General features: G+C 50.3%; 1 protein-coding gene across 2 annotated transcripts; it reads left to right on the forward strand.

The window, feature by feature from the left end:
• Nucleotides 1-13,424: 13,424 nt before the first annotated feature.
• Msln (mesothelin) lies at nucleotides 13,425-19,491 on the forward strand. Of its 2 annotated transcripts, XM_050137155.1 has the most exons (17): nucleotides 13,425-13,494; nucleotides 13,593-13,683; nucleotides 14,034-14,077; nucleotides 14,402-14,451; nucleotides 14,750-14,870; nucleotides 15,437-15,522; nucleotides 15,880-16,009; nucleotides 16,101-16,294; nucleotides 16,524-16,614; nucleotides 16,689-16,788; nucleotides 17,047-17,225; nucleotides 17,323-17,478; nucleotides 17,558-17,700; nucleotides 17,778-17,905; nucleotides 18,577-18,671; nucleotides 19,023-19,209; nucleotides 19,280-19,491. In XM_050137155.1, exons 1-17 carry the CDS (start codon nucleotides 13,480-13,482, stop codon nucleotides 19,366-19,368), a joined length of 1,899 nt encoding a protein of 632 aa, XP_049993112.1. In that variant the 5' UTR covers nucleotides 13,425-13,479; the 3' UTR covers nucleotides 19,369-19,491. The 2 variants fall into 2 exon arrangements, with proteins under 2 accessions (XP_049993112.1, XP_049993121.1); XM_050137164.1 differs by lacking the exon at nucleotides 14,034-14,077 and having other exon boundaries at nucleotides 13,463-13,494.
• Nucleotides 19,492-20,154: the final 663 nt, after the last annotated feature.

Raw genomic sequence — 20,154 nt, forward strand, 5'->3', positions numbered from 1 at the left:
AGAGTTGAAAAACCATGTAAAAAACCAGTGAGCAAAATAAATGACCTCCAAGCCATTTTATGTCATCAGACAGAGAAGGGCACTTGTGCCCAGGCTGCCAGTTCTCATGCTTTGCAGACCTTTGTCCTGTGGGCAGAGCTCATGTATCCCCAACCAGAGGGGAAAGAGAGTCAACAGTACCCCACTGTGGGTAGGAGCTGGGGACTGCGCTGTCTGCCCCTTCTACGTGTCAAAACATTCCACATTCTTTGCACTTGTATGTGGAAATTTTTTGTTATTGTTTTTTGTTTGTGTGTGTGTGTGTCTGTGTTTTGAGACAGGGTTTCTATGTGCAGCCCTGGCTGTCCTGGAATTCACTCTGTAGACCAGGTTGGCCTCAAACTCACAGAGATCCACCTGCATCTGCCTCCTGAGTGCTGAGATTAAAGGTGTGCGCCACCACTGTCCAACCGTATATGTGAAAATTTAATTTAAAGTTCTGTGTCTACCAGGGCAAAGCCCTACCCATAAACCTACAGTTGTTCAACCTCTGTCAAGAGCTACCTGGTGCCTTCAGATCTGTTTGCATCTCTTGCTCAGGTCCTGTTAAATGCTGGGCTTTAGCCATTCAGACGGTAAGAACATCTTTCTCCTATTTGATACCTGTCACTGTTGCCAATTTATCTACCGAATAACTACATTGGTGAGATTTCAATATGTCGTTTCTGCTGGGGGCCTTCTGTTCTTTCTCTATTCCTTCTCTTTATTTATTTATTTATTTATTTATTTATTTATTTATTTATTTAGCTTTTTCGAGACAGGGTTTCTCTGTAGCTTTGGTCCTGTCCTGGAACTAGCTCTTGTAGACCAGGCTGGCCTCGAACTCCCAGAGATCTGATCTGCCTGCCTCTGCCTCCCGAGTGCTGGGATTAAAGGCGTGCGCCACCACTGCCCGGCTCCTTCTCTCCTTTTAATTCCTGAGCTTCATCACACATGCCTTACAGCCCCACATCTGCACCGTGCTGAGGTTTGAACCGGCACCTTGCTCTCCCACTGAGGCACCACCTTCAATGTAGTTGGCACCTGCTTTGTTTATAATGTAAGCCAGAGTCTTGCCTCATTTTTCTTTCCATAGCTTATCAGATTCTACAGCACCATTTGCCCAATCGGACTTTCCCTCCACAGCTTTGGAGGTCCGCTTCCTGCTGGACGATGTTTCCATGTATATGTTTAATCTCTGGTTGGTCCCATCGTCTGTTCCTGTCTTAGTCACTGTGGCTCTGCCTTGTAATATCTGGTAGCTTGCTTCTTTTTAGAATATGAATCGAATATTATTTATTCACTGTGTGTGTGTGTGCACATGCATACGTGTAAGTAAGTGTGCACTAGTGTACTTGCACATGCCTGGAGAGACCAGAAGATGGTGTTGGATCTCCTGGAGCTGGCAGAGTTACAGGTGGTTGTAAGCCACCATGTGGTTGCTGGGAACCGAACTCAGGCTCTCTGGAAGAGCAGCCAGCGCTCTTAACCACTGAGCTCCAGGAATGCTTTTTATTGTGATAAAATATTTTAGCATAAAACTAACTGTTTTGATCAATTTTTGATGCATTGCTTGGTGGTGTTAAGCACTTTCATTATGTCATGTGATCAGCTCTACCATCCATTTCCAGAAAATTGTCATTATCCCACACAGAAACTCTGGACCCAGTAAGCAACACCACCCCCCTTCATTATTCTCCAGTCTCTAGTGACTTCTGCTGGATTGGTTGTCTCTGGATTATCCATTTTCTTTAAGTAGGATCATGTGATATTTGTGCTCTGTGACGGGCGATTTTCTCTGAACACAACGTTTCTAAGGCCATCACACTGTAGCACGTATAAGAATGTCAGTCGTCCTCAGGGCTCAGTAATGGCCTTTTGTATGTTGCTGTTGCTTCCCCATGGTGATGGGTATCTAAATGGTTTCCACATTTACTGAGATGCAATTCATTTGCTGCACAATCCACTCTTTCAGAGTGCTCAACTCGGTGTTATTAATCATATTGATACTTTCAAACAAGTATATCTCTATCTATCTAACCTATCTCTCTATCCATCCATCTATCTATCTATCACCCACATCTAACTATCTCTCATTTGTTTGTTTAAGACCAGGACTCACTATACAGCCCTGGATAGCCCCCAAATCACTATGTGACTCAGACTGTGCTTAAACTCACAGAGATCCTCCTGCCTCTACCTTCCATGTGCTAGGATTAAAGGGGTACATCACCACCCAGTCACCTTCTCCCTCTCTTTGAGGTAGTACCTTAGACCATTGATTTTAGACTTTTTTTCCCTTTTGAAATAGGATCTCATGTAGCCCAGGCTAGCCTTGAACTTGCTATGTAGCTGAAGCTAGCCTTGAGCTGATCCTCTTGTCTCTACCCCCCAATTGCTATATTACAGGTGTACACCACCATGAAACTCTTTTTTATAACTTTTATTACTTTATATCGTGTGTGTATGTGTGTATGTGTGTGTGTGTGTGTTGGGGGGGTCATACGTGAATTTTGTGTGGAGGTCAGAGGACAACTTTTAGGAGTCAGCTCTCTCCTTCTAACACGTGGTTACGGGGCTAAACTCAGGTTTTCAGGTGTAGTGATACACATCTTTAATTGGCAGGCAGAGGCAGCTGGATCTCTATGAGTTTGAGGCCAGTCTCGTCTACATAGCAAGTTTCAGGCCACAGCCACTTAGTAAGACCCTATCTCAAAAACAAAACAAAACAAACAAAACGAAAAACCAGTTTTCCACCAACCTTATTAATGTAATTAGCATATAAATAATTACATATATTTAAGGTATGCAGCGTGAGGTTTATTTATTAGCTTTTGAGTCAGGGTTTCTATACTTAATCCTGGCTGCCCCGGAACTCACTATATAAACCAGGCTGGCTTCGAACTCACTGAGACTTGTCTGCTTCTGCCTCCCAAGTGCTGGAATGGAAGGTATGAACCATCATGTTTGGCCACAATATTCATTTACACATTTATTTATTTGTTTTTTTTTTTTTTTTTTTTTTGATATGGGGCCTCTTAGTGTAGCCTTGGCTGTCCTGGAACTGTCTTTGTAGATCAGACTGGCCTCAAACTCAGAGATTCACCTGTTTCTGCTTCCTGAGTGCTGGGATTAAAGGTGTGAGTTGTCACATCTGGCTTGAGTAATATTTTTAAAGGTTTATTTTAAATTATGTGTATGTGCATGTAATGCCTGTGGAGGCCAGAGATGTTGGGTCACCCTGGGGCTGGAGCTGGAGTGGTTCACCAGGTGGTTGTGAAACACTTGGCTTGGGTGCTGAGACCAGAAGCAGTATGTGCTCTTAACTGCTGAGCAATCTCTCCAGCCCCTTGAATAAATGTTTTTTAAAATGTATCTATTTATTGGTTTCATATGTATGAGTGTTTTGCCCACATGTGTACCTTGTGCATGCCTCTTGGTGCACACAGAGGTCAGAAAAGGGTATTGGATCCCTTGGAACTGGAGTTACAGATGATGGTGAGCCATTATGTGGGTGCTGGGAATTGAACCCAGAACTTCTCCAAAAGCAACCAGTTCTCTAAACCACTAGGCCATCTCCTCAGCCCTCATAAATATATTTTTTTAAATATTTATTTATTATTGAAAATTTCCACCTCCTCCCCTCCTCCCTCTTCCCTCCACTCCCCCTTCCCCTCTCTCCAGTCCAAGGAGCAGTCAGGGTTCCTTACCCTATGGGAAGTCCAAGGTCCTCTCTGCTCCCCCCAGGTCCAGGAAGGTGAGCATCCAAACAGACTAGGCTCCGACAAAGCCCGTCCATGCAGTAGAATCAAAACCCAGTGCCATTGTCCTTGGCTTCTCTGTCAGCCTCCACCATCAGCGACATTCAGAGAGTCCGGTTTGATCACATGCTCCATCAGTTCCAGTCCAACTGGCCTTGGTGATCTCCCATTAGATCAGCCCCACCGTCTCAGTGGGTGGATGCACCCCTTGCGGTCCTGACTTCCTTGCTCATGTTCTCTCTCTTTTTGCTCTTCATGTGGACCTTGGGAGTTCAGACCAATGCTCCAATGTGGGTCTCTGTCTCTATCTCCATCCATCGCCAGATGAAGGTTTTATGGTAATCTCATAAATATTTTTAACACATATATTTTTTAATGGGTGTCAATCTGGCTGGGGGGATGGCTCAATGGGTAGAGTACTTGGTGTGTAAGCATAAAGGCCTGAGTTCCTGGGAAAGCCGGATGCAGTAATAGGACTGTGTAATCCCGGTTCTCCTATATCGATCGGGGCGGGAGGTGGGGACAAGAGGAAGTTTATGGGCCAGCTGGTCTGGCGTGGAAACTGTGAACAACAAAGAGACCCTGTTTTAAGCAAGGGGAAAGGCAGGGACCAATCCCTGAGGTTGTCTGCTGTTCACATACATCAGCCACAGACTGAACTAGGAGGTGCATAGTGAGCGTGGGTCAGTGTAGCATTCCAATCCCAGTCCACAGTGACCATGGGCCAGCTCAGAGTCTCGCCTGTCACCTCAGACACTGACCATTCTTTGCGTTGAGAACAGTTACAGGCTTCTCTGGCTCTTTTGAAATCTATAGTTAACTGCTGTCAATCACAGTTACTGCAGGGTGCTACAGATCCACCCTTCCAAGTCATTTCCCTGCCCCTATCCTCTCTTCCTCCCCCCCACCCCCCACCCCATTTATGGTCATACAGCTTTGGCTGTAGAAAACAACTTGCAATTGTGTGATGAAATCTAATCCCCCCTCCTGCTTCCTCCTCCCCTACCCAGAACCCACTCGAATAAGCACATGGTATCAACTTACATCAAACAACTTAAAATTTTTTATTTTTAATTATGTGTATGTGTCTCAGTGTGGTATTTACACATGACTTCAGGTTCTTGCTGAGGCCAAAGACCCCAGATGATCCCCTGTAGTTGGACTTATAGGTGGTTGTGAGCCTTTTTTTGTTTTGTTTTGTTTTGTTTTTTTGAGACAGCGTTTCTCTGTAGCTTTGGAGCCTGTCCTGGAACTAGCTCTTATAGTCCAGGCTGGCCTCGAACTCACAGAGATCTGCCTGCCTCTGCCTCCTGAGTGCTGGGATTGAAGGCGTGCGCCACCACCACCCGGCTCCCAGTCTTCTTTTACCTTTAAGCCTTTGTTCTCATATTTAAACTCCGTCTCTTACTGACACTGCTTAGTTAAGCCTCAACCCCCAGCTCCGCCCCCGTACTCCTGCCAGTTAATGTGTGGGTTAAAATTTTTTCTTTTGATATCTTTTGAGACAGTATCTTTTTATGTGGCCCAGGCTGGCCTCCAATGTGCAATCTTTCTGCTTTAGCTTCCTGACTGATATATCAATTTTGTTTTTTAGTTTTTGGTGGTGAGGACATAACCCATGTACCTGAGCATGCTAAGCACACTCTTTACCGCTGAACTCCATCCTCGGCCCCAAAGTGTGCATGAGTGTTTTGCCTATAGGTACATTCGATGCACATTGTATATGCCTGTGTGTAAACAGGGTGCAGAAAAGGGTGTTGGATTCTCTAGACCAGGGGCTATGGATAGCTGTAAGTTGCCACAGGCGTGCTCAGATTGGAACCCAAGAAGCGCTGCTAACCACTGTGCTATCTCTTCAGTCCCCTCACCCTGACCTGTGCATCTACATTTTTAAGAAGCTAAAAAGCTGCTGGGCGGTGGTGGCGGCGGCATATGCCTTTAATTCAGCATTCGGGAGGCAGAGCCAGGTGGATCTCTGTGAGTTTGAGGCTGGCCTGGTCTGGTCTACAAGAGCTAGTTCCAGGACAGGCTCTTAAAAAAACTACAACGAAACCCTGTCTCAAAAAACAAACAAACAAACAAAAAACAAAACAACAACAACAAAAGTTTAAAAAACCAAAGAGGATCATATTGGTGTTCGTGAAAACTGTCCCTGAATGTAGTTTAATTGGCACACAGTTGTGTCACTGGTAAGGTTTTATGACTCTGCTTCCGCAACCATGGGTTGGAGCCGAAAGGGATGGGCTCCCTGGTTTTCTTGGCTCCCTGATGCCTGCTGCAGATCACAGCAGCTGCAGAAACACAGCATGCTGAGGCCACATGTTCTCCATGGTGACATCTATGCTCTTTTATTGCTGGGACTCATCGTGTGTGCAGGGGAACCTGACTTTTTGGTGGGCTTGACTGGCAGCGTTGGTCAGAAGTGAACCTTTGCCCAGCACACAGCAGGCCCCAGGGTTCCATCCACAGGGACACAAACAAGCAAAAATCAGACGGTGAAGTGCTGCGTGTCGGGTGTAAGGACACCGCAGCTGCTGCTGTCATCAGAGGAAATGTTCCAGTTCCACCGGAAAGCTAGTCAGAAAAATTAGAAAATTTAAAAATAGGACATATTACCATAGCAGAATATCTTCACAGAAATAAAAATAAAAAAAAAGAAAGAAAGCAAGAAAATGAGGCTACAACCCAATGACATTCATTTGTAAGTCAAGCAAGAAAAGTTAGATTGCAACATTTGAGGAGGTAAATTCAGAAGAAATAGTCTTGTTTATGAATATTTACATAAGAGCAGCTGTTCTCAGAGAGAAGGATGCTGGGGTCAGCTTCAATAGTTCATTATAAGAAGCTGGGGAGCCGACTTGGAGAAGGCTTTTAGAAGTGTGGGGCCCTAAGTTTGAACCCCAGAATCCATATGATCCCAGCACTGGGGAGGCAGAGACAGCCAGCTGAAAAGTGGGCTCCAAGTCAGTGAGAAAACTTGTTCAAAAACAACAACGAAACTAAAAAGGTGGGGTCAGCAAGATGGCTCAGCTGGTTAAGGAGTGCATTGAAGACCCGAATGCAATCCCTGGGAGCTCGAGGCTGAAGGAGGAAGCCATACAAGCTGTCCTCTCTCACACATGTACTGCAGACCACACACACATGCACACACACACACACAGTCAGTTATAAAATAAGCAAGTCCACGTCCATGATCCCAGAACTCAGAATGCTGAAGTAGGAGGGCCCCGAGTTCAAGGCCAGGACAAGGGCTACAAAATCAGATACTGTTTCCAGAAACACACAAAGAAACAGACACAAAGTAAACTCAGTTTTACTGAGTTTTAAAGTGATTTTTCTTGGCCCATAGGAATCCACAGACATCATGGTCCCTGGAAGAGTCATTCATTGTCTCTAGGCTGAGCTGAGAGGTGAGCGGGAAAGAGCCTCTTTGTCCAGTCTGATGAGGAGTGACGCCACAGGCAAGAACTTCCCCAGAGCGGGGGTCTTCTGTGCTGTGTGGGAGGAGAAAAGACTGAGGGAGACCAAGCTGGGAGTCGGGAGGTGACAGGGTGCCCCTTTGTTCCTGGCTGCCATTGTCCAGCAGGTTCCCTATGGGAAGTGTTTGAGGGCCCCTGGGTTGTGGAAGTCAACTGTGCATTTCACCTCCGTCGGTTCTGAGACCTTTTGTCCACAGTAGATACTGCATAATACCTGACTCGCCCTCCCAGGGAGCAGCTTCACAAAGGGCCAGGTGTGCTGCGTTCTGCCACCGAGAGCAGGGGCATCTCCGAACAGGAAGGGCCTACTCAGCTGTGTTATCCAATACTGAATGGTCCTGGGTGGTGACAACTTCAAACTCAGCTTACTGTGTAGTTCGGGCTGTCACTAAACTCGAGGCAGTTCTGCCTCCTGCTTCCTGGTGCTGGGGTCTCAAGTGGGAGTCGCCACACCCAGCTTGCGGTGTTCCTTAGTGAATTTAGCACAAAATTACAAGGGAAAGCTGTACTTCCTCGAGAAGCAGGTACTAATTGTGTGAATTCCTTCTCTAGGGAGATGTGAACATATTTACTCCTTCCTGATAAGGCCTGAAGGGACTCTGGCTGGCCTGGGCATGGAGAATGTGGCTCTGGCAGGCCTTGTCTCTCTCCCTATTCCCTCTGCCTTGCTAAAACCCTTAGATGACATTCCTAAAGTTAGCTGCCGGCCCTGTTCCCTTATTTGGCCACTTCCTCCTCCTGAGGCCGACTACCAAGGTCCAGTTAGCAAAGTATCGAAGTGCAGCCGTCAAAAGCCCTCTTTAGCTCACCTAACAAATATGCCAATTAAAACAAACACCTCATGCTAACAGAGGGTTTCCCCTTTTACCTTTATAAACTGCCACTTCCCTATGGGCCATGTCTGTGTCCTCTCTAGCCACAGGCGGTCCTTGGTTCCACTCTAGGGTAATACCCCTTCCCCCTCTCCCTTGTTCCTTTCCCTCTCCCTCGCCCTCTATCTCCTGTCTTTGTCTCCTATTCCCTGCCTTCTGTCCCTCTGCAGTAAATAAATCTCCTTTGTGCTGAGAACCTGGTCTTGGGGGTACTGAACCGAGTCCCTTACAAGCTCCCAACCACAAACCAAGTACCACTCTACTGTAGATTACATTTTTTCCTTCCTGAGACAGGGTTTCTCTGTGTAGCCCTGACTGGCCGGGAACTCACTCTGTAGATCAGGCTGACCTCAAACTCAGAGATCCACCTGCCTCTGCTTCCCGAGGGCTGGGGCAGCTTTGTTAGGCTTTCTTAGAGTATGGAGGAGAGGTTAGGACAGAAGTTTGGGTAGTCCTAGAGCAGCTACACCCAGCCAGGCTGTAGTGATGGAGCTGGTGTGTCGTTTCCCCTCTTCCCCCCACCATTAACCCATATTAGTCTGAGGCCACATGCAGTGGGAGCAGAACTGCATATAAGGGGAGGGGCAGCCAGATACTCAGGTGAGGTCCATTGTCACTTCTCACACTCTCCTTCCATGAGGGAATGTCAACAGTACACAAGCCCAATTGTGATTTCTGTTTGCATGCAGGAACTGCTAATCTGATGACAACGACAGATGCTTTATTAGTAATAAATAATAATATATTTATTATTTAATATATATTTAATATAGAGGTGTTCTATAACACGGAAACACGTCCTGTGGGAGTGTGCACAGAGCCAGTGTGACTGTGGAAAGTATATAATGTGGTCGCCATCAGTTCAGCAGCCAACAGTGTGGAATCACAAAGAACATGTTTTATATCCATTCTGTGTGGTCAAGGTTAAAACAAGCGGCGGCTTCCATTCCCATGCACACCACAGCAGGCCTTTTGTTTAGGTTCAAACGGGTTCCTCAAGACAGCCGCAAAAGGGCGTCTTCACCACCAACGTGAACCTGGGAGAGGCGCATCCCAGTGATGCAGCGTGAACTCCCATCACAGATCAGGAAGAGCAAACGGGACGTTTGGAACACCTTTGATGACCAGAAACAATAACTTATGTATTATTATTATTACACTTATCTATTTACTGTGCATATATGTGCCAGCATGTGCATGCAACCTTCTGGAACCAGGATCTATTTTTTTCCTCCATGTCATTAGGTTTGGTGACAGAAGTCCTTACCCAAAGAGCCATCTCTTTGACCTAAGTAACAAGGACTTTAACATCAGGGAACACTAAATCCCATCATTTAGGAGTTGGAGGCAGGAGAATCAGAGGCTCAAAGTCATCTTTGGCTATTCACCACACAAACTCAAGGCCCGGCTATGTTACTTGAGGTTCTGTCTCAAAAAATAAAAACAAGAAGCTAGGTGTGATTGAGTAAAACCCTTAACCCCAGGACTTGGGAGGCAGAGGCAGATGAATTTTGTATGAGGCTAGCCTGGTCTACCGAGTGCGTGTCAGGCCAGTCAGGGCTATGTCAGACCCTGTCTGAATAACAGTGTCATCAAGGTGGCTCACCAGGTAAAGGTCAGATGCCCAAGCTGAGTTTGATCCTAGGCCCGCACGGTAGAAGGAGAGAACTGAGTCTCCGATATGACTGTGATTTTAGAAAAATCAAAACAAAACAATAAAACAACCAACATAATTCTTCCTACATTTTGAATTTTAGCAGTAAACAATATGGACATTGTTTTCCACCTTGTGACACAAAGTCTGCTCTGGCATTTTTTAGTTGTTACATCTCTGTTGATTCTGTAAGCTGATTCTTTTCCCTGGCAGCCTTGCTGAATTCTGGGCAGATTAGGGTTGGGTCCAAGTGCACAGAATAGAAACCCACTCCTGGAAAAAGGTCAGAGGTGGAGCTGTGTAAACTCAGCTCTGCAAACAGAAGGTTTTCTGTAGGAAGGTTTTTGTTTGTGTGTATGTTGGGGGATCCAGGGCCTCCTGTGAGCATGCTGCACCAGTGGGCCACAGTCTAGCTGTCTGTGTCCATATTAAAAGCAGGACAGACTCCATGCTGGGAATTGGCCATTGCTAATTATTGGAAGGGTTGGAGGAGAAGTGAAGTCTTTTAGTTTCAAGGTCACCCCCCCCAGCCAAGTGGGAACTGAGGGCTGAGAAGGACAGGGTGGCGTGCACACTGCTCTGCCTCTGGATGCCTACCAGGTGGGTTGAGTTCAGTTGTCACAGCTCCATGGACCTAGTGCTGCATTGGGTCTGCATTTCAAAACCTCTCACCTGCCCCCTGCTTGGCTACCGTGACGTGACATCTGCAGCATGGCTTGAATCTGGAAGCGCCAAAGGAGCTATGGCCTGGCTGAATTCTGCTCCCAGCTCCTAGAGATGAGTCGGTGTTCTTCTGGGAGGCTATACTCTGTCTTGCCCTGTAGTTCCAACATGTGCTTCTCAGTGTTGCCCCTCCCGCCCCAAAAATGGGACAGTAAGAAGAAAGCCCCAATCTGGCTCTTGCCCATAGGTGAAAGCTGAGAACGCTCCTCTTTCCCCGTGAAACTCAGGCCCAACCCGAAGCTGTCTGGAGCTCTGTACAGGATCCGCACCCACACATTCCCAGGGCATGAGAAGCCTCACTCCTAGATGCCTGTGCCAGGACTCATTTGTTCCCTGCACAGCCAGAGAGGCTGCACGATCTGTCCACACCCACTTCCTAGATGAGGAAACTGAGTCAGAGGAGACCAGCTCAGTACTGTTATCATGGGTAGGGTCAGTGACTGGGGACCTTAGGGACCTGGGGGCTGTGGTGGGTGCTGGAACTCTTAGCTCAGGCAAACTGAGCTGTAGGCAAAGATAAGGGCTCAGCCGGCTCCCTCCTGGTCAGCTGCCTTTCCCTCCCTGGACACAGACCATTGGCATTTATGTAGGAATGTAGACTGGCCCACACCCTGCTGCCCCAGTTTACCATACCACACTCTGGCTGACTCCATTCCACCCTTTGGAGACCTGGATGAGGGACCCATCTACTACTTTCCCTTCCCCAGGACTTGTAACTCTTGAGCCTACAATGGCTCTATATTGACTGCACAGTCGTGGCAAGAACAAAATCTTCTCCCAGCCAGATGTTTCCTAGGGTGCCAGGGGTAAGGCACTCAAGGAACTCCAGATTGAGGGTCAGGCTGCACATGGGTCACACAAGGGTCATGGGGATGCCTACAGTATGAACGAGTCTCCTGTGAGTGACTCCCGGACCATTTCCCATTAGGCAACCTGTTGCTGGTTACCTGGGATGGGCACTCCAGTTCAGCTGGGGGCTCTCATAACAATGTGTTGGGACTTTCAACCCCAGGGTCCAGACTCTTAAGGGGCTCACAATGGTCTTAAGGTGGTCACAGTGAGGGGGGAGCTTATGCTAACTCAGTGGTCAGGAGTTACACATAGCCAGAGTGCATTGTGGGTAGGGTGGACATTCATCAATGCCACTTGGCACCTCTGGCCCAGCTGCCCAAGGGTCAGGACAGGAACGTCCCAGGTTCTAGGAACTCTCAGGAGAGGGGCCAGACTGTCTCACCCACCATGGGTGTCCTTCTCTGCTGCCCAAGGGAGGGTGGCAAGGACCCACTTCCCCTTCTACCCTCTAGGTTTATTTCTGCCTTCTGTCCCTGGCGTGCTGTGTAACACTTTCTGGCCTCAGGACATCTCTGTGCTTTAAACAGAGCCAGGCAGCCCTATGTTGAATGAAGACCCATCCTTGGTTTTGGTCCCACCCACCCTCACCCAAGTCTGACCTTTGCAAGGAATGTGATCTGACATTCAGGGCTGGACCTGGACTGGGCTGGAGGCAGGCCGTGCAGGATGCTGTGGTGATAGCTGGGCAGGTCGTCCTGAGACTCCCCACCTGCCCCCATCCTGGAGGGAGCATGGGCATTGCCTTGCTGTATCCTCAGCCTCCTCTCCTCATACACCATTCGGAGGAGCTTGTGGTCTGCTCAGAGCCACCTGGGGAATGAAGGGAAATGTTTCCTGGCAACAAGGGAAAGCCAGGGGCGGTTTTTTCCTAGGACTAGGTCCCATCTCAGAGTCCTGGACGGAGCCTGAGCGAGGCCTGGCAGAGTTGATACTCAGCAGGTGTGTGTGGGGTTAATGAACAATGGATGCTGATTGATTCCAATCACGGATGGTGAGGGCTGGGACGCATCTAAATGACCCTCCTGTGTTCCCCATCCCTGGACTCCATAACACAATGCCGATGAAACTGTTGTGTTTCTGTGGGTTTTTCTGTGTCACAGCGAGATGTGTCTTTGGTCCGGCTGAATGGGCACCACCTATGCAGAAACTTGGATCCTTTGTGACTGTAGGACAATGGCCCCCATCTGCCCTTCTTAGGGTGTGGGTGTGAGAGATGTGGATTCCAGGGCCCATAGCTGCCTGCAGAGGCTAGACTCTTAAGGAGCCCCTGCTCGGGATGATAGGCAGGCAGGTCCTGACTCACGTAGGGCTGGGCTGTAAGGTGCGTAGTCTCCTGGGTTGAGGGGAGACACTGAGACTTGTTTCTTGTCAGGGCTCACCCAAGCTACATATCATCTTCTGGACCACAGCCTGTTCTACCTGCTCTGGGATGTATCAGCTATGGGGCCTCCTGACCTGTAGGGCTGGGGCTCCCCAGACATTCCCTACTGCTGGGCTGGCCAAGCAACTTAAACATGGGAGCATGAGGCAAATTCAGCTAGAATGCAACCCCACACACATCCAGGAAGACACTTCTCCAAGTAACAGCTCCCACCCTCCATGTCCACAGGGCCCCTGAACCCCACCCCAGAGGAGACACTTGCATCCGGTGCCCACTTATCCACCTGCTGCCCTAATCATATCAGCTTGAAAAGTGTTCCGAGAAGCCACGAGACCCCACGGGACTGACACGGAAGAGAGGCTGCCTTCCCACACAGCACTGTCTACCTGATGGGTCCCTGTGTTTGTGCAGAGCACAGATACCTTCAGCCTCACACCCCACGAAAAAGGGTGGCTCAACATAAGCCCCAGCCTGAGCCACTCAGTCTCCCAGTACAAACGGGGGTACCAGTGACAACCTGAACAGGAGACACCCCTGCCTCCTGAGTCTCTCCCTACAGTTCTTCCCTGCTCTGTGGGGACCGAGGGTGGGCCCAGCTGTCCACTGGGCCTCATAGCCGGGGTGCCTGTCTGACTCAGACCCAGGGCCCCTCCCTGTAGGAGGGCTGATTTTCCTAGGGGCGGGCCTGGCAAGCGGTCAGTGTGGAGAGTCTGCCTGGGAGACACTACTGCAGGTGCCCATGGAGGTTGGACAGGTGCTTTCCCAGGCCCAAAGGCTTCTCATTGTTCCCAAACAGCGGTGTGGGGTGAAGGCTGGCACAGGTGGGAACCTCAAAACTCTTGTTATCTACAGACCATGATGTTGCCAAGAGCTCGATCCCTGCTGGGGTCCTGTGGGAGCCCCATCTGCCGCGGAAGCCTTCTACTGCTTCTCCTTAGTCTTGGTGAGTACAGGGTGGGCTGCTTACCAGAGAGGGGTAAGGGAGCCCAGGCCTTCATGGGTAGGGACCTTGGGAGAGGCTCTACCTTCCCTGTGCTTTCTCTTTGGGCCATTGCTGGTGGCCTGAGTTCCAAGAGGGTTAGGGACTGAGATCAATGAAAGGCCTGGAAGGTGGTGTCACACTCCAGGCAGAGAAGACCCCTGGGCCTGGGGAGTGCAGGAATATGACATAATAGAGTGCAGGGGCCTTAACTCTCTCTTTTTACACCCACTGGGGGTATACAGAGGGCTGGGACCAGGGAACGGCCCGGTTTTGCCCTGCCCTTCCTCTAGCCTTGCGCCCTCTGCCCACAGGGTGGATGCCACTTTTGCAGGTCCAGACTACAAAGACGGGCCAGGTGAGGTCCTCTGGAGGGCACAGGGGGATTATCTAGTCTTGGGGCTGTGGACGTTGTATTCTTCACACATGGATACATTCATCTCTGAGCATTCAAAGACGGCCGTTGATCATTGTTGACCCAGAGAGCAGCAGCATCTTGGCTGCAGCTGGGCCCCAAAAGGAGCGGAGTTGGGAAGCAGTGAGACCCTTGGGAGTTAAGTCACAGGCCCCAGAGGTAGCCAGACTCAGGCAGTACCTGGACCTTGAAAGAGTTGAGACCAAACCGAGAGGCAAGGAAGCGCTTATGTGCTTGGGGAAATGTCAGCCTGACCCTGTCTCCTAGGAGGCTGCATTCCACTGTGCTGAACTGACCGGCACCCCTGACTTTGCCAGGTGGGTTCAGCTGCTTTTGGGGGCCTCGGGAGACCTTGTTGACTGAATAAGCACATGCCAGGAGCCCAAATGTTTATCCTTTAATGTCCTCTGTGTCTCTACCCACCTCCATCCCCACCTGGCTGGCTCAGGGCTGGGGGAGGAACTATGCTCCAGGGCATAAGCACTGTACCCTCCAGGCTGTACTAGTCCCAGGGAGGGCCACGAGAACCCCAGGGTCCTGGAGGGAGGGGTCTCCAGGTAGGGAAGCACTTCGAGAGGGGCAGTGTTGGGTGCAGACTCCTGTCCCTGTCCCCAGTCTTCCCGCAGACGTCTTTCTTGGCCTCACATGTCGTGAAGTATCTGGTCTGAGCATGGAGCATGCCCAGGGGCTGGCTATGGCTGTGAGGAAGAAGAATGTCACATTGCGAGTGAATCAGGTCGGTCCTCCTAGGGTCCTCGGGTGAGGTGCGGGAGACCAGACACTGTGGCTGGAGAGTTGGTGGTTAGTTTCTCTGGCACCGCCGCTCCCTTTCATCCCCACCCAGGATCTCATCCTGGTTGGTGGCTTCCCTCAGGGCTCTTCTTGCCGCCTAAGTTGACCACTAGGTGTGTGTGTCTCTCTACTGGTGGGGTTCAGCTCTCTGGGTGTCTGAAGGCCTCCCCCCAACCCTGCATGGGCCTGCTACCCTTTCTCAAGTCTGAGATGACCTTGCTGTCCCTCTCCTGGAGGCCTTGCCTCCTTTTTCAAAGTTTTGTCCTCAAACATGGCCAATGGTGTCAGGACTCAGGCGGGGGAGAGGGAGGACAGCCTGACTATGGATTCCAGACAGGCAAGCCTGTCCCTGACTCTCGACGCAGTGGGGTGTTCATGCCACAGGCTGCGTGAACAGGGTCAGGGTACAGCGTGTGGCCCGTAGGATGGGATAGAACTGGGGTGCCCCAGGCCATCCTTGAGGGCTGTGGCCCAGAACATTTTGAGCGGTATGCCCTGGTCTACCGGCAGCTGCGCTGTCTGGCACGTCGCCTTCCTAAGCGCCTCACCAATGAGGAACTGGATGCCCTCCCGCTGGACCTGCTGCTCTTCCTCAAGTAGGTCTCAAACTGGGGACTTGGTCTCATCTTCCACCCTCTCAACCCCCGCCTTGCCCTGTGCAGTGATTGGGTGGCTTTGCCAGGGAGGCAGGCAATGAAGTGTGTATGTGTGAGTGTGTGTGTGTGTATGTTTGTGGGTGTGTGTGCGCGCGTGCATGCATCTGGGCATCAGAAGACAATCAGAAACTGAGTATGGTTTAGCCAAGGGTGGGACTGTATTGTGCTGAAGCTGTGAGTTTTCTTCTTTCTTTCTTTCTTTCTTTCTTTCTTTCTTTCTTTCTTTCTTCCTTCCTTCCTTCCTTCCTTTTTTTTTTTTTTTTTTGTGACAGTATTTCGCATACTCCCTCTTCACAGTCCAGCCATGTTTCCAGGGCAACAGGCCTGTGCCCACTTCTTCTCCCTCATCGCTAAAGCCAATGTAGATATGCTTCCACAGAGATCTCTGGAGCGCCAGAGGCTGCTGCCCGCAGCTCTGAAATGCCGGGTATGGAATGGTACCATCTACTGGAGGTAGAGACAAAACACGGAGTGGGCTCGGTGGTCCCCCTAAGGTACTGAAGCCGCTGTGTGTGCAGGGCATGTATAGCTTTCAAGTGAGTGAGGCAGACGCGCAGGCTCTTGGAGGCCTGGTCTGTGACCTGCCTGCGAAATTTGTGGTCAATTCTTCGGAAGTCCTTCTCCCCTTGCTGGCAGGCTGCCGAGGACCCCTGAACGTGGGCCAGGAAGAGGCAGTCAAGGAGGCTCTGAGGAGTGGAAGACCCCCGTATGGGTGAGTGGGAATGACTTAGCATATGGGCGGATATGTGTGAGGATACCCATAGCCAGAATGGGTTGCCTAGGGCCGCGTGTCCCCTGCTGTATCCTGTCAGGTTTCGTTCCCTAGGAGGCTGCACTCCATGATCTCTCAGCAGAGGCATTGTCTGGTCCAGTTTTTGTCTCCTGTTCTCTGTCTGGGGCCACATTCTGGGTCCCTGAGCTGGGCCTCTGTTTCTGGACAGCCCCCCATCGAGGTGGTCAGTCTCCACTCTGGAAGCTCTGCAGGGCCTGCTGACAGTGCTGGATGAGTCTATCACTTATAGGATCCCTAAGGTAAGGTCCTGCTCCCTGAGCTGTCATAGAAGCTGCTGGGCTTTTCCGTTCAACCTACTGTGCTTCATTTTCAGGACGTCATAGCTGAATGGCTGCAACACATCTCCCGGGACCCCTCCTGCCTGGAGTCTAAGCGGAATGCCACGCTCCCAAGGTTCAGGCGGGACACAGAAAGTGAGTCCAGAGCCATGTCTGTTGGGTAGCAGCTTGAGATACGACACTAGGGATAAGGGGTCTAGAGTTGTAGAGTTTCATTTGCTCCTACCAGTGACCCTTCCAGGCTCCTCAGCTTGGTCAGTCACAGCTTCCCAGGGTGAATAGAATTGCACCATTTTGTCAGTGGGTAAACTGAGGCCAATGTATCATGGTAGGTGTGGGAGGAGGGAGAGTTGAGAGGAGCATACAGCCTCTGACTCTTGCCCGCCCCTTCAGAGAGAGCCTGCCCTCCGGGGCGGGAGCCCCAGGAGGTGGATGAAAACCTCATCTTCTACCAGGATTGGGAGCTAGAGGCCTGTGTTGATGGCACCATGCTGGCCACCCAGATGGACCTTGTAAATGAGATTCCCTTCACCTACGAGCAGCTCAACATCTTCAAGCGCAAACTGGACAAGGTAACTCCTAACGGGCTTCTATCTGTCTGCTGTGCCCAGGACTGCTTTCCCAAGGGCCCCGGCAGTTGTTCTGGCCCTCATGGTCCTGTTTCCATAGACCTACCCACAAGGCTATCCTGAGTCCCTGATCCAGCAGCTGGGTCACTTCTTCCGGTACATCAGCCCTGAGGACATCCGCCAGTGGAATGTGACCTCATCAGAGACAGTGAAAACGCTGCTCAAGGTCACCAAAGGACAAAAGATGGATGATCAGGTACCCCAGAAGACATGTAGTTGGACAAGGGGATGCATCTTTCCCTGCCCCAAGGAGTCTCAGTGACTTCTTCCCACAGGTGATCGCCCTGGTTGCCTGCTATCTTCGGGGAGGAGGCAGACTAGACGAGGACATAGTAACGGTCCTGAATGGCATCCCTTTAGCCTACTTATGTGACTTCCACCCCCAGGATCTGCACTCTGTACCCTCCAGTGTTATGTGGTGAGTTCCAATGTGTTCTATAGGGCAATGGATACCTGAGCCTCCTAATCACTGCCATGTCCCACAATGTTCCCCAGGATGGTTGAGCCCCAAAGTCTGGACAAGTGCAGCCAGAGGCATCTGAGTATCCTCTATGAAAAGGCCTCCTTGGCCTTCCAGAATGTGAGCGGGCAGGAATACTTTGAGAAGATCAGAACATTCCTGGGTGAGTCAAGGCACACGTGGGTGGGTACGACAGGACCTGCAGACCCCACAGTGATATGCCAAGTCCTACCCTCTCCCCACCCCACCCAGGGCTTCCTAGGTACACGAGGGATCTGACACTGATGACTTTGGCTCTCCCATCCATTCTAACTCCAGTGGTCCAGACAGATGGTTGTTGAGCATAGAAGGGCCTGGGCATCAGAAGACAATCATAGAAGCAGAGTATGGTTTAGTCAAGGGTGGGACTGTATTGTGCTGAAGCTGTGAGTTTTCTTCTTTTTTCTTTTTTTTTTCTTTTTGGTTCTTTGAGACAGGGTTTCTCTGTGTTACAGTCCTGGCTGTCCTGGAACTAGCTCTTGTAGATCAGGCTGACCTCTAACTCAGAGATCCGTCTGCCTCTGCCTCCCGGGTGCTGGGATTAAAGGTGTGCACCACCACCTCCCCGGCTGTTTTTGTTTGTTTGTTTTTTTGTTTGTTTTGTTTTGTTTTTTTGAGACAGGGTTTTTCTGTGTAACAGTCCTGGATGTCCTGTTATTCACTTTGTAGCCTAGGCTGGCCTCAAACTCACTGAGATCCGCCTGCCTCTGCCTCCTGAGTGCTGGGACTAAAAGTGTGCACCACCACCCTCCAGCTCTACTGCGAGTTTTCAAACTGGGGCCCTAATACCTGCAGGTGGGGCCTCTGTGGAGAACCTTAGGACCCTCAGCCAGCAGAACGTGAGCATGGACTTAGCCACCTTCAAGACGCTGCAGGTGGATGCCCTGGTGGTAAGTGGAGAGGGGTACTCATGAGGGAGGGGCTAAGAGAGGCACTACAGAAAGTGGCCAGGTCTCCTGAGAAGAGCTTGTGGGTGGGTGGTGGTCCTTTGTTGGGTAGAGCCTCATGAGGGCCTAGTGTTAAAGCAGGAGTATAGGAGAGACGAGAAACAGGACTTCATGAGAAGGAATTGGTCCTTATGAGGGAGGAGTTTGGACAGGCTCAGCTGGAAGAGGTGTGGCCTCACAAGGGGCCCCTTGTATATAAGGGTTGAGGTATTATGGGCTGCAGTTTTCTCACAGTTGACCCTCCGACCTTCTGGGGACCTAAGAGACCCAGATGGCCACGTCATACTCTGACAGGGGCTTACTGTGGATGAGGTACAGAAACTTCTAGGGCCACACATTGAGGGCCTGAAGACTGAGCAAGATAAAAGCCCTGTCCGGGACTGGCTCTCCCGGCAGCAGCAGGAAGACCTGGACAGGTTGGGTTTGGGACTTCAGGCTGGCATCCCCAATGGCTACCTGGTCCTGGACCTCAAATTCCAAGGTGAGCTGGGCTGCCCAGGGGCAGAGCTGGGGGGTGGAGTCGGGAGTCTGAGTGGCCTCTCTTTTTGCAGAGGCCTTCTCCAGCGGAGCCCCGCTCTTCGGACCAGGACTTGTATTTGCATGGATCCTAGCTCTGCTCCCAGCTTTAATACCGAGCTGAGACTATCACCCCTAAGGTTCCTGGCCCCAACCCTACTGTGGAGTCCCATCTTGACCAGGAGCAGGTCCCCAGGGTTACTGCCAAAATTTGAGGACCCTTGAACTCAATAAACAGTGGCATGCACCCCCTTGAGATGCTCTGTGGTGTCCCCAGGACCAGTCCAGAGAATGACTCTGAAGTTCCTTGTGATCGCAGAATCACACAAATACAGCTCCCTGTGTTCATCCCTCCCACTCTCTTAGAAAGGAGAAGGGGGCTGGGTGGCTTAGTGGTTAAGAGCACTGGCTGCTCTTCCAGAGGACCCAATTCTCAGCACCCACATGGCAGCTCACAACTGTCTGTAACTCCAGCTCTAGGAATCTGATGCCCTCGCACAGACACACATGCAGGTAAAACACCAATGTACATAAAATAAATATTTAAAAAATGTAAAAAAAAAAAAAAAGAAAGAAAAAAAACCCAGAAGGATGAAAAATGGGCACCGCCCCCCTCCAGGCCGGAGATAGCTATTCAAGGCCTTCCTAGTGGGATTGCTGCCATCTCTGAGGTAGTGGAACCCCCAAGACCCCAGCTGAGGGGTGTGGGAGGCTACCACAGTTTGGGCCCTGCCAAGAGGGTTCTGTCCTCAACAAGGTCCTAACAGAGACATGGGCTGTATGGTAGCCGTGTGCTTTATTCAGATCCCCAGTGAGGGAAGTGACATTGAAGTGGCACCGAGTTCCACTTGTCTTGGGATAGGCTAGAAGATCTGGACCCTCATCTCCTCCTATCAGCCTGTTCTTGTGG

The sequence above is a fragment of the Alexandromys fortis genome, unplaced genomic scaffold, assembly GCF_014885135.2.
Source record: "Alexandromys fortis isolate MF-2015 unplaced genomic scaffold, M_Fortis_MF-2015_v1.1 scaffold_29, whole genome shotgun sequence".
NCBI lineage: Eukaryota > Metazoa > Chordata > Mammalia > Rodentia > Cricetidae > Alexandromys > Alexandromys fortis.

Excerpts from the sequence above, each read along its gene's own strand:
- Msln (XM_050137155.1), top strand. Across the intron at positions 15,523-15,879 it reads GACCTGCTGCTCTTCCTCAA|TCCAGCCATGTTTCCAGGGC; the intron begins GTAGGTCTCAAA and ends CCCTCTTCACAG. Across the intron at positions 18,672-19,022 it reads TGCAGGTGGATGCCCTGGTG|GGGCTTACTGTGGATGAGGT; the intron begins GTAAGTGGAGAG and ends ATACTCTGACAG.